At 42.6% G+C, this 13,604-nt stretch overlaps 1 protein-coding gene across 1 annotated transcript in view; it reads right to left on the reverse strand.

Annotated features, from left to right (window-relative positions):
- Window positions 1-7: 7 nt before the first annotated feature.
- The window catches only part of LOC116180735 (heterogeneous nuclear ribonucleoprotein L-like), a 124,082-nt gene continuing 110,485 nt past the window's right edge, over window positions 8-13,604 (reverse strand). The window contains exons 8-11 of the mRNA XM_031500853.1: window positions 4,582-4,814; window positions 4,202-4,531; window positions 3,943-4,150; window positions 8-241 (exon numbers count right to left, since the gene is read on the reverse strand). Coding sequence (XP_031356713.1) covers window positions 114-241; window positions 3,943-4,150; window positions 4,202-4,531; window positions 4,582-4,814 — 899 coding nt within the window. The 3' untranslated portion in view covers window positions 8-113. The remainder of the gene's footprint in view (window positions 242-3,942; window positions 4,151-4,201; window positions 4,532-4,581; window positions 4,815-13,604) is intronic.

The following is a 13,604-nucleotide window of genomic DNA, read 5'->3' on the forward strand; positions in this document are numbered from 1 at the left end:
ACGTGCGATGGATTACGAATAAACCAACGCACATACGAATATTTGTCGCGTACCAATTTTAGTTTTAGGATATGTATTGGTCTCTGAAGGGTGGGAGAAACTTAAAAACGTTCTTATTCCTGGTCTTGATCCATACGCCGTTCGCCCGATCCGTTAGTCGACGAATTACTGTCGCCGTTACGTATTGACATGGTGCGCGATGAGGAGAAACAGAGCTTCATTATGAAGGGAAACTTGGTACCTGCAATAAATTTTTTTTTATGTTTACGTTCTGAGTGCTCTGCAGTTTAGTAGTTAGGGGGAAGTATTAAGCAGGAATATCCGAGCCATGCAGCAATCCCTTAAAAAGTAAGCTAATAAAGTATCGATCATCGACCAAAGAAAGGCATGTACATTACAACAATCGTTTGCGACACCTCTGGTGGTAACACTATCAAGTTACAGCCAATGATGGGAATAATGGTACCCCTTTATCCACCAGCCATAAAATAAAAAGCAATCGACATACTTTGAATACATTTTCTAACTTGAATTTTTAGATTACAAACATGATGCGCTGCACCACTAAACGACCCTGAGATGTGGTCATGATCTCGCACCGTTACCATATTGTTACGTACTGTAATGTGGAGACGGGATCAGTTTACCGGTGAAGTTTAGAGTTCGGAGGAAATCGAAATGACAATTCGTCAAATAATGGGAAATATGTCAGTTAGTGCATGCGAAGACGAAGTTAAATCCATTGCTCCAGAGCCTTCCAGGTCAGGATTGCGCTTAGATACCCCAATTTTTATGGGAGACGTACAAGCAGTTGCAAAAGCAAATAACTGGACGACACGAAAACAGGTTTTGGCGTTAGTGACTTGGGATCTGCACTAAACATGAAAAATGACCAAAAGGAGAATTTTTGTCTGATAACGAAGAAATGGATATTCAGTTTGGGTCGACACATAAAGGGCCATCGGGTATAACTAAAAGCTCGGGTACAAAGATCCAATGGGTCTTTGCAAGATTATGAGGCGAAAGACGAAAGTCCCGATGCATCCCAGAGTGTGCCGGAACAAATTTCCACCAAACAATTCGTTGCTGGAATCCGAAAGGCAGTGAGATGCTCTCCTCCAAAGTCAATGGTGGAAGCTTTGACCGTAACACTAGAAATTGAAGCCACGAAACCATCAATGCACCAATCACACGCCAAAGTCCGGAAGAAATCGATTTCCAGGCCACAATTAAAGAGATTGAAGCAGATAGAAAATCTCGAAAAATGTGAAACAAGCCGCCCTTGACGTTGGGACTGCGAGGGAGTGGAGCACTTGAAGAGTGTATGCAACCTATCCGTCAACCACTTGGAAGATTGCCGTTGACTAAGAGGGAGGAGTCTGAGAAGATTGTCCAAGATATGAAGAAGGAAAATGTGATTGAGGAATCAAATAGTCCTACGCTGAAACTAAACTCCCAATTAAATTTGTCGGTGAAAATGGCAAAAAGACAGCTATCCGTTACCAAAAATTGACGACATATTAGATTCGCATTCGTATCGTATGGGTGGCACTTCCTAGGTACGTTTTCAGATCGCATCAACAGCCGTCTGCGTGAACTAACGACAGTCGTGGTATGACTGCCTAGATCGCCAGCTTTACTCTTACTGGTATTAGCTCCAGAAGATAAGGAAAATACTGCCTTTACCTTTGAATCCACATTATGGTGCATTACCGTAATAGAAGACCCATGGCCACATCCATGATGGCGAATAGAGCGAGAGAAGCAGATAGACAGGCGGTCCAAAATGGCGGATTTAGTAACTAAAAAAATGGCGACCAATTCAAGATGGCACCCAACAAAATGGCTGATGTAGAAACTAATAAAATGGCGACCGATCCAAGATGGTGGATCTAGTGACTAATAAAATGGCGCTCAACAAAATAACGGGATTAGAGACTAATAAAATGGCGCCTAACAAAATGGCAGATTTAATAACTAATAAAATGGCGATCGATTCAAGATGGCTGATTTAGTGACTAATAAAATGGCGACCGATCCAAGATGGCGGAATTAGAAACTAATAAAATGGCGACCAATACAAGGTGGCGGATTTGGTGACTAATAAAATGGCGGATTTGGTGACTAATAAAATGGCGCTCGATCCAAAATGGCGCCCAACAAAATGGCGAACCACATCGCTCATTGGCTGTGACACCACAGGGGGCGGCCTCTAAAGGTCACGCCTACCGTATCCCATTGGCCAAGGGGAGGGGCAGAGGGGGCGTGCTTGTCTCTGATTGGCCGTGACGTCACGAGCTCGTCTCTGATTGGTGTGACGTCACTTCCTGATCCAGAACATACATAGGTCTTCTATTTACCGTCATGCCATTCGGATTGTGAAATGCGCCAGCCACTTTTGAGCGACTAGTGGACTCGGTTCTTCAGCGATTATTCTGAAACACTTGCCTGGCTTACATTAAGAACCTTGAAGATGTATTCCAGCGACTCGGAGAGGCAGAGTCCCAAAAAGTGCAATTTCTCTTGAGTATGCGACTTTTGATCTACTTACCAACGTTATCCCCATGGGAAGCTAGAGATTCGAACTGGGTATTGAAGCATTTTCAATGGCCTCCTCCAGGGGGAATCAGCAACGTTGGATTCGAAATTAACCAGTCTGTCAAGGCTACTACATACACCTTTAACTATCTTCAAAAGTAATGGTCAACAAAAACAAACGAGTTTAGAAACTAATAAAATGGCGACCGATCCAAGATGGTGGATCTAGTGACTAATAAAATGGCGCTCAACAAAATGGCAGATTTAATAACTAATAAAATGGCGACCGATTCAAGATGGCGGACTTAGTGACTAATAAAATTGCGACCGATCCAAGATGGCGACCAATACAAGGTGGCGGATTTGGTGACTAATAAAATGGCGCTCGATCCAAAATGGCGCCCAAAAAAATGGCGAACCACACCGCTCATTGGCTGTGACGCCACAGGGGGCGGCCTCTAAAGGTCACGCCTACCGTATCCCATTGGCCAAGGGGAGGGGCATAGGGGGGCGTGCTTGTCTCTGATTGGTGTGACGTCACTTCCTGATCCAGAACATACATAGGTCTACATTAAGAACCTTGAAGATGTATTCCACCGACTCGGAGAGGCCCAAAGTCCCAAAAAGTGCAATTTCTCTTGAGTATGCGACTTTTGATCTACTTACCAACGTTATCCCTATGGGAAGCTCGAGTTTCGAACTGGGTATTGAAGTATTTTCAATGGCCTCCTCCAGGGGGAATCAGCAACGTCATCCATTCAGGTGAAAGAAACCTGTCAAATGAATCGTTAGGGATTTTCCAAGGTTACCGCCGAGACATCCAGTGACCTTCCAAGACTACAAGGTAACTAACACGGTGTAATCTATCTGGATGTTAAGCGAATTTCGAAAATTACCCCCTGGCCAGCGAGTGAACCTTTTATACCTACCAAGGCTACCACCATGAGAAGCAAGCATCCTATCTACATTACTATCAAGCTACTTTTCAAGGTCACCATCGTTGCTTGCCAGGATGACCATCTGGAAATAAACATACCTAAACCCGCCGACGCAAAACTCTTTTTGTTGACCGAGTCCTTAATTATCGGTCCACTGCGACCGAACGCATAAATGGCAGTACTCGGCACCAATAGGCCACGGAAACTCGGACTGGTATCAAGGGTTTACAGAATCAACTAACAGAATAATAATCTCTTTATTATAATAGGCGTAGTTCAGCCTAGGTCTGCTTCTTACAGTACTAAAATTTAAGGCCTTACCGTCAGCCCCAATAAACATTTTTTTTGACCGCAAAGTTCACACTCATACATGGCACAGGCATAGAAAAAAAGTTTCTTCTCGGAGTTTTAAGGTAGGAGATGATTTGAAGCGGTGGCATGCAGATAAAGAAAGAATTGTACATACCTGGACTGTCAATGGCGGCATGATTGCAAGCCATAACGGCCGCCACCGCCTCGCTGGTGTTATCGAACTCTAATAATCCGGAACTAGAACGCTCGGATTTCATTGGGAATAATTTAACAGCTTTAGGAGGGATCACATCGTAGTCTTTGAACACTTGTATTAATTCGTTTTCCGTCACTTGCGGGGGAGTGTTAAAAAAGTGCAAAATCTGCAAACGGCAAAATGTTTTGAGTTGTCTCCTTTAGGGAGAGGGACTCACCTTGCTCGGCGGCTGGATGCGATTTTTACTCGCCATCGTGGGGTTCATAAACCGGTTGTTTTTGTTGGTTATGTACTCTTTGTAGGAGGGGGATTTGTCGGGTAGGGGGTAAGGGTTGGTGACCTCGCTGAGGAAGGGTTGCTTGCTAAACGCCAATTGGAGTTTGTGCTCTGCGCAGTTGTTGTTTCGGTTCTCCTCCTCCTTTAGAATGGGGGCGGCGCCTGTTAAGCCCACAATGACGTTGTTCAAATTTTGAACGCATCTTTCGACGGCGACACCATCGCCCAGTTGCACCATGGCCGTTCCTTCCTTCGACTTTAGAAACTTTATCTGCAAGACGATTGTTAGTCGAGCGGGGGGCGTCTGGAGGGTCCACTTACCCGTGCTACATTTCCGTAGAGACACATGAGGTTGAAGAGCTTATCGGCGTTTGTACGTAACGGGTCCAACCCGTAAACCATCAACACGGATCCGGGTTGTTGAAAGGTGGTGTTTCGTTGTTCTCGATACTCCGCGATCGGCGGCGGTGCGCCCTTTCTGTAATTATCCGGTCCGAAGGACTCGCCGTAACCTTGCATCTCCTCGTAACGCTGCGGCTCGTGCGAATAAGCATCTGCAACGATTAAATTACATTAACCGGGACCGTGGACAAGTACCAAGAATAACGTGGAAGAAATTTTAATTCTGTACCGCTAGCAAAACCTTCGTCCTCACTTTATATAAATAATTACGAGCTTTGTAGAACGTTCGCAAAAGAGAAAATCCAATTAAGCGCTTCAATTAATGTTTCAAAGTGTAACTATGAACAATTAACGAGTTGTGGAAGTTTTAAATAAACTATACGCTCTAGAGAAATCTATTAAATTATGGTCATTTATCGCAATCGACATAAAAGCGAGACGGTTCGTTAATTAAACTACAAAAATACGATAATTGTGAGGACGTTAATACATTTTCTCGCACCGATTAATTTGGAAATACTCAAAGCAGTTCAAGTCATTTTTTCCCCTTTATCTCAACTGCATAAAACCCTTCTCTATTTTCTTCTCTTCTTCATACATTTTGGTTATTCTCATTATCATGGTCCCTTATCAAAACGGGTCTGGAGAACCACCGAGAGGTCTGAGGGCTTCTCGGTTATGCATTATCCACTGAAAACAAGGACAGTTTTCAGTACTTGTCATCATCATTTTTCATGGAGAACCATAAAAATTTCTTCGACTGGGCACCTCGAGATGTGTATCCCCTTCCGCACATTCACATTCCTCGAGATATGTTATAATTTTTTGAAGGAAAAGGTCTGGGGGGTCTGGAATACTCCCGGGAACAAAAGAAGTTCGATGGCTTCTCGGATATGCATTCTCCCCTCAAAACATTGACAGTCTTCAGTAGTTGCCTTCATCATTTTCCAGGGAGAAACATAAAAACTTGGTTGACTGAGAGGTGTTGACTTTCTTATTTTCATGGGGGTTATTCCATACCCCCCAGAGATGTGTATCCCCTACCACACATTCACATTCTTCGAGATATGTTATAATTTTTTGAAGGAAAAGGTCTGGGGGGTCTACAATACTCCCAGGAATAAAAGAAGTCCGATGGCTTCTCGGATATGCATTCTCCCCTCAAAACATTGACAGTCTTCAGTAGTTGCCTTCATCATTTTCCAGGGAGAAACATAAAAACTTGGTTGACTGAGAGGTATTAACTTTCTTTTTTTCATGGGGGGTATTCCATACCCCCCAGAGATGTGTATTCCCTTCCACACATTCACATTCCTCGAGATATGTTATAATTTTTTGAAGGAAAAGGTCTGGGGGGTCTGGAATACCCCCAGGAATAAAAGAAGTTCGATGGCTTCTCGGATATGCATTCTCCCCTCAAAACATTGACAGTCTTCAGTACTTGCCTTCATCATTTTCCAGGGAGAAACATAAAAACTTGGTTGACTGAGAGGTATTAACTTTCTTTTTTTCATGGGGGGTATTCCATACCCCCCAGAGATGTGTATCCCCTTCCACACATTCACATTCCTCGAGATATGTTATAATTTTTTGAAGGAAAAGGTCTGGGGGTCTGGAATACCCCCAGAAATAAAAGAGAAATTAAAATTATACCCACCTTCTCATTTCATTTGGGCGCAACACGAAAATTAGCTTTCGACTGGCACGTGGGGGTTACATAAAGGAATAACTGAAAAGGTTTTTTGCACAATAGAGGGGCGAGAGTGGATCGCTTTGGCCACCTTTGCGAAATTGGCGAGACGAGTAGGATTTCGTATTCAATTTCCGTGAAGGATTTCGCTCATGGATGTCATCAAAGGGAAGCGATACGATTTATGAGGGATCTCCGCTCGGAAAATCACGTTTCAGTTTCGTCCGAAACTTTTGGGAGAAATTCGGCGCGGCCACTGGAGTGGCATTAAATTGGAACAGGTTTCCTGGAAAAGCTTGCAATCGAAATTGGTTGTTGCAAAAATTCACCCCATTTGCATTAAAAAAAGAAAGTTGCGAGACTTTCATTACAGATGGCGCTATACCGCATAGGATTCTCTGCAAATGCAAAGTCAAAGAGAATTATTAAGCTCGTTTTTTCAATGCGCACAAAGCGATCGCGAAAACTTCAAAGTAGAAACATTTAATATTGAAAAATAAGTTGGACGCGCGCTTAATTTAGAATGCATTAAAGAAGGCCCTCTTTCGAGCGCAAAGTGTATTAAACTGCGGAAATTTTTAGTAGAATTTCTCACATTTCGCATAATTTATGAGGAAACTTATTTCCATTCGTTCTTCTCGTCCAATTACAACGTACCGGAGCACCGTCTAGTTTGTATTGATGAATTCGTAATTAACCGCTCGGTAAATTTTCGTATATGACTGTTACGACCATGTATATCTCTCGTTACGCGTTTAAACATTAATGTTGATATTTAACGTAATGAGTGGAGATTTAATAGAATTACGAGCGAGCGGTGTCTTTAAAAAGATTTACTGCACGAACAAACATGCTTTCGGTGCATTTGCGTTGAACGCTGGCCAATTTTATTCTGCATATACCTCAAGAGAGTATTTTATTGCACTTTAATGGCGGCACATTTAGTATTGGATTATTTATTGCCGTTTGTCCATTCCATGCGAAATGATTACTTGTTCAATATTTACTTTTGCTCCCAATAGCGTCATTTATATCCCTATTATTTGATTATGTGAAGAGACTTTCATGTGTCTCGTAGAATGGCGCGTTTCTCATCCCAAAAGGTATACGGCGCGGTTTGCCTCAAGAGAGGAAGAGTTTCGATGACTTCCCCGGCTATGGAACTTTTTTCGAGGGGGAACCATTTAAGCTTTTTTGACCGGGGGCTATTCATAACCCCCCCTCTCTCCAGACCACTTGTTATACACTTTCACATTCATCGTGCCACCGGGGAGTATGGAATACCCCCCAAGAGAGATAAGAAGAGTTTCGAGGACTTCCCGGCTATGAATCTTTTTCTAGAAGGAACCATCGAAGGTTTTTTTGACCGGGGGCCATTCATAACCCCCACGTCACCCCGGTGATACACTTTCCTTTTGAAATGTTCACATTCATTGTGCCACCGGGGGGTTTGGGGAGTATGGAATACCCCCCAAGAGAGAAAAGAAGAGTTTCGATAACTTCCCGGCTATGAATCTTTTTCTAGAGGGAACCATCGAAGCTTTTTTTGACCGGGGGCCATTCATAACCCCCCGTCACCCCGGTGATACATTTTCCTTTCGAAATGTTCACATTCATCGTGCCACCGGGGGGTTTGGGGGGTATGGAATACCCCCCAAGAGAGAGAAGAAGAGTTTCGATGACTTCCCGGCTATGGATCATTTTCGAGGGAGAACCATCGAAGCTTTTTTTGACCGGGGGCCATTCATAATCCCCCGTCACCCCGGTGATACACTTTTCTTTCCAAATGTTTACATTCATCGTGCCACCGGGGGGTATTCCATACCCCCCAAGAGAGAGAAGAAGAGTTTCGATGACTTCCCGGCTATGAATCTTTTTCTAGAGGGAACCATCGAAGCTTTTTTTGGCCGGGGGCCATTCATAACCCCCCCGTCACCCCGGTGATACACTTTCCTTTTGAAATGTTCACATTCATCGTGCCACCGGGGGGTTTGGGGGGTATGGAATACCTCCCAAGAGAGAGAAGAAGAGTTTCGATGACTTCCCGGCTATGAATCTTTTTCTAGGGGGAACCATCGAAGCTTTTTTTGACCGGGGGCCATTCATAACCCCCCGTGATACACTTTCCTTTCGAAATGTTCACATTCATCGTGCCACCGGGGGGTTTGGGGGGGTATGGAATACCCCCCAAGAGAGAGAAGAAGAGTTTCGATGACTTCCCGGCTATGAATCTTTTTCTAGAGGGAACCATCGAAGCTTTTTTTGACCGGGGGCCATTCATAACCCCCCCGTCACCCCGGTGATACACTTTCATTTTGAAATGTTCACATTCATCGTGCCACCGGGGGGTTTGGGGGGTATGGAATACCCCCCAAGAGAGAGAAGAAGAGTTTCGATAACTTCCCGGCTATGAATCTTTTTCTAGAGGGAACCATCGAAGCTTTTTTTGACCGGGGGCCATTCATAACCCCCCGTCGCCCCGGTGATACACTTTCCTTTCGAAATGTTCACATTCATCGTGCCACCGGGGGGTTTGGGGGGTATGGAATACCCCCTAAGAGAGAGAAGAAGAGTTTTTCGTATGACTTCCCGGCTATGAATCTTTTCTAGAAGGGAACCATCGAAGGTTTTTTTTGACCGGGGGCCATTCAATAACCCCCCGTCACCCGGTGATACACTTCCTTTCGAAATGTTCAGCATTCATCGTGCCCGGGGTTTGGGGGGGGTAAATGAATACCCCAAGAGAGAGAAGAAGAGTTTCGAATGACTTCCGGCTATGAATCCTTTTTCTAGAGGGAACCATCGAAGCTTTTTTTGACCGGGGGCCATTTCATAACCCCCCCCCCCCGTCACCCCGGTGATACGCTTTCCTTTCGAAATGTTCACATTCATCGTGCCACCGGGGGGTTTGGGGGGTATGGAATACCCCCCAAGAGAGAGAAGAGTTTCGATGACGGCTATGGATCATTTTCGAGGGAGAACCATCGAAGCTTTTTTTGACCGGGGGCCATTCATAACCCCCCCGTCACCTCGGTGATACACTTTCATTTTTAAATGTTCACATTCATCGTGCCACTGGGGGGTTTGGGGGGTATGGAATACCCCCCAAGAGAGAGAAGATGAGTTTCGGCGACTTCCCGGCTATGGATCTTTTTCTAGGAGGAACCATCGAAGCTTTTTTTGACTGGGGGCTATTCATAACCCCCCCGTCACCCCGGTGATACGCATTCCTTTCGAAATGTTCACATTCATCGTGCCACCGGGGGGTTTGGGGGGTATCCAAGAGAGAGAAGAGTTTCGATGACTTCCCGGCTATGAATCTGTTTCTAGGGGGAACCATCGTAGGTTTTTTTGACCGGGGGCCATTCATAACCCCCCCGTCGCCCCGGTGATACACTTTCCTTTTGAAATGTTCACATTCATCGTGCCACCGGGGGGTTTGGGGGGTATGGAATACCCCCCAAGAGAGAGAAGAAGAGTTTCGATGACTTCCCGGCAATGAATCTTTTTCTAGGGGGAAGCATCGAAGGTTTTTTTGACCGGGGGCCATTCATAACCCCCCCGTCTCACCGGTGATACACTTTCCTTTCGAAATGTTCACATTCATCGTGCCACCGGGGGGTCTGGGGGGTATGGAATACGAACGGAGAAAAGAAAAGATAGAAAAGATGAAAAGGAATTGATGGAGAAGAATCAGGAAGCAAACCCGGAAGGAAACGATTTAATGGTAGAAATCTAGTAGGCAGAATTTACAGAATTTCGACTCAATCTCTACAGGACAAGATCTCTGCAGAATATTCACATTTCTACCAAGTCTACCCAGATTCTCTATGGGATCTCTATAAAATCGTTACCTATACTCTGCACCCTCAGTACCCAAGTCTGACGTCATGACTTGTTATTAAAAAAACTTAACTCAGCATTTCCACCCCCTAAACAGTCAATTTATGTGTTTATGATAGATTGCTAATCCATTAACGTAATGTTATTTAGTTCTCAATTAGCAATTTCACTAACAGAAACGCGGCTTTTTGTTGACGCATTCAGCTGGAAAATCAAATATTTTGTTTTGCTTGCATTTGCAAACATTTCGCGAAATTGAATATAAATCGTATTTCATAATTAAAGCGGAGAAACTGGCCCCGTGCTTTTTTCGATTAATTTTCTCCTTTTCGAGGGTAATACGTCGTGTAATTGCCTCTTTACTGTTGCATATAATCGCGTGGAAAACGTATTCGATAAAAGAAAGATTTAGTGAATTCCCCCCCCCCCCCGCCCCTCCAAATAAATCAAAGGGCGCGTAATATTTTTATCAATTTTTCGTCGGATTTTAAGAGTTTTCGGGCATAAATTTGAAAATTAATTGGCTCACGAGGTCGTTTGCGTATATTTAGGGCGTCACGTGCCTCCTTCGCTTCGCTAATCGAGCTTCTGAATGCCCTTATCAGTATCTCGCGCGCCCCCTACGTGCCGGGATGGCGAACGACTTCATTTGCTCGACTCCGATAGGACGCGCGACTAATTCATTTCGACTATTTTCATTATAAACTTGTAACAGGTCTAAGCTTTATTACGACGTTAAAATTTCATTACCGGTTTCAGTCGTAATTGAATTGAGTAAATTTGGTCCTTCGCTTTGCCGAATAGGAGATCTCGCCGTATACCTGTAGGTAATTTTAGTTACCTATGCTTTGTCCACTTTTCGTATTACAAATTAATGTTAGTGAAGGCACACGATCCAACTTTTACCCAGACGCTAATGAATCACCTTTGAAGTCCGGAAACAAAGTCTGTCAGATTTATCGTTATTATAGTTTTCCAGACATCATTGCCGTCGACGCTCCTTTCCCTGTCGGGCATTCCATACTAAAAGCCCAGGAAGGGTTTATTTGGCTTTTATTGATAAGTGCTGAGAAATGGGAATGTTTTGAAGGGAGTACACAGCACCGGGGAGTCCAATCTTGGAACTGTTTGAAATTATGGATTCTACGGGCCACATTCTATAAGAAAATGTTTTTTCTCGGTCGATCTAAGACATTTTTTTTTGTGGCCTCAAAAAAGGCAGTGTATATCCTTTTTTACCAAAAATCGACTGCACCAAAATTTTCGGGAAACACTTTTTCTTATTAATTTTGGTGCGTAGAATCCAAAACAATTCGTACTTTTTCGATCAGACTTCTCAATCAAAAGTTATAGACTAGAAACCAATTTCGAAAAAAAATTCAAGGGCTGTAACTTTTGAATAGTCAGCCCAATCTTGGAACTGTTTTGAAATTATGGATTCTACAGGCCACATTCTATAAGAAAATTTTGTTTCCGGGTCGATCTGAGACAATTTTTTTTTCGGGGCGCAAAAAAAGGCAGTGTATAACCTTCCTTTTTTACCAAAAATCGACTGCACCAAAATTTCTCGGGAAAACACTTTTTCTTATTAATTTTGGTGCGTAGAATCCAAAACAATTCGTCCTTTTTCGATTAGACTTCTCAATCAAAAGTTATAGACTAGAAACCAATTTCGAAAAAAAATTCAAAGGGCTGTAACTTTTGATCTAGTACCCAGGATCTCCCGGTGGTACAGCCTTTCAAAACGTGCACGACCATCAATACTTGGCTTGATCATTTTTGAGGAAAAGCCATCGGAAGGGTAAGTCTAAAGGACTTTTTGAAACCCTTTAAGAAACTTTAAGAACTTCTAAAAGGTTTTATAAAGTATTTAAGAGTCTTCATAGATCACAAAATATTTTCTCTCAAAAGTAAAGTTTATTACAGTCCTTGAGGGCATTTAATGATCTTCAAAAGTACTTAATACCTAAACGTTAAAGAGCCTTTAAAATCCGTTTTGCTTCAAGAGTATCCAAGACACTAACTAAATAATCTTTAAAAGCATCTCCAACAGCTTCTCTGTACCAGTGTAATAGGGTTTTCTATTCAATTTTCCTCTCAGAATTAAGACCGCGGGCGCGAATTTCGTAACACCTTGTATATTGTTTAAATAAGAAATGTATCGGATTTATTGAAATGAAATGGACATATTGAGTTGTATCCACGAAAAAGCTATTATAAAGCTGCCATCAAGTAATAATATTAGACAATCTGTTTCTAATAGGAACAGTCTGTTATTAGTCTTTGAATTTACTAAAAAATAAGTCACGAACACAGTTTATTATAATATAAATTGAGAAATAATATCAGGAAAAGAGCTTATTAATGAACTGGAATGATAAACCTAATATGAATACTTTTAATTGTATTATATTTGAAACGGAATTTTATAATGAAAATATAAATGTAAGGGATCATGATCATATCAGTGGAAAATATAGGGGTACAACAAGCAATAGATGTAATTTGATTTTATTCCAATAATTCACAATTTAAAATATGATCCAAGGCTGTGAAGCTTGACTCTCCTATTGGCGGTTTTAGAATTATAGTTTTCTCAAAACGACCGCCAATAATCTCGAGCGCCGCCGTTTCCTTTGGCCCACTTTCGCAAATTACCCGTCGCCTTATCAAACGATTACGGATAGCCCCCTAGCGATTATCGAAACTCATTTAGTTAACCTAATTAATCCCGACACTCGGGCATCTGTAAACTTTCCCAATTTTCCACGCGTATCGATCGCGGGAGAGTTTTAATAACGACAGCCGCTAAATATAGAAATGTGTTTTTTTTCGGCGATCGATGGAACACATCCGATATGAATTTCAATTACGTGATAACTGAAATTAAATAATTGCGCTTTTACTTGAACGATTCTGTAATTTTCGGTCGCATAGTAGAGCTCTTTCTGGTCGGGTTTAAATTAAAGTGTCAATTTGTTGATTCGTCGTCGAGCCCGTCTCTGCTACTTTATCATCATCAATCGACGTCCCATTCGAAGTGTCACCAGGACCCAATGAATGGATAAATCAAATGGCCATTACGCTCCATTAACGAAAATAAAAGGACTCCTTTACGGTCAAATCACGAAAAACATTAAATTCTTGGATTAGAAAATATCGATGGGCGAAAAGAACACTTTTTACACACCCTGTATTCAGTTTTCTTTAATCCAAATAGTCGTTCCTAGACCTCTAGACCAGAGGGTAATTCAAGGACACATCCTTAGGGGGAAAAATACGAAAAATCTAAGGCCACGCAATTTATAACAGCGCAAATTATTTATTACTTCGGCATTGAAGTTGGAACTCTCTCAAACGCAATTCGATTTGTTTATATAGCAAACGCCCCTTTTTCTCGAAAGTTCTC

Source organism: Photinus pyralis, unplaced genomic scaffold, assembly GCF_008802855.1.
Source record: "Photinus pyralis isolate 1611_PpyrPB1 unplaced genomic scaffold, Ppyr1.3 Ppyr1.4_LG9, whole genome shotgun sequence".
NCBI lineage: Eukaryota > Metazoa > Arthropoda > Insecta > Coleoptera > Lampyridae > Photinus > Photinus pyralis.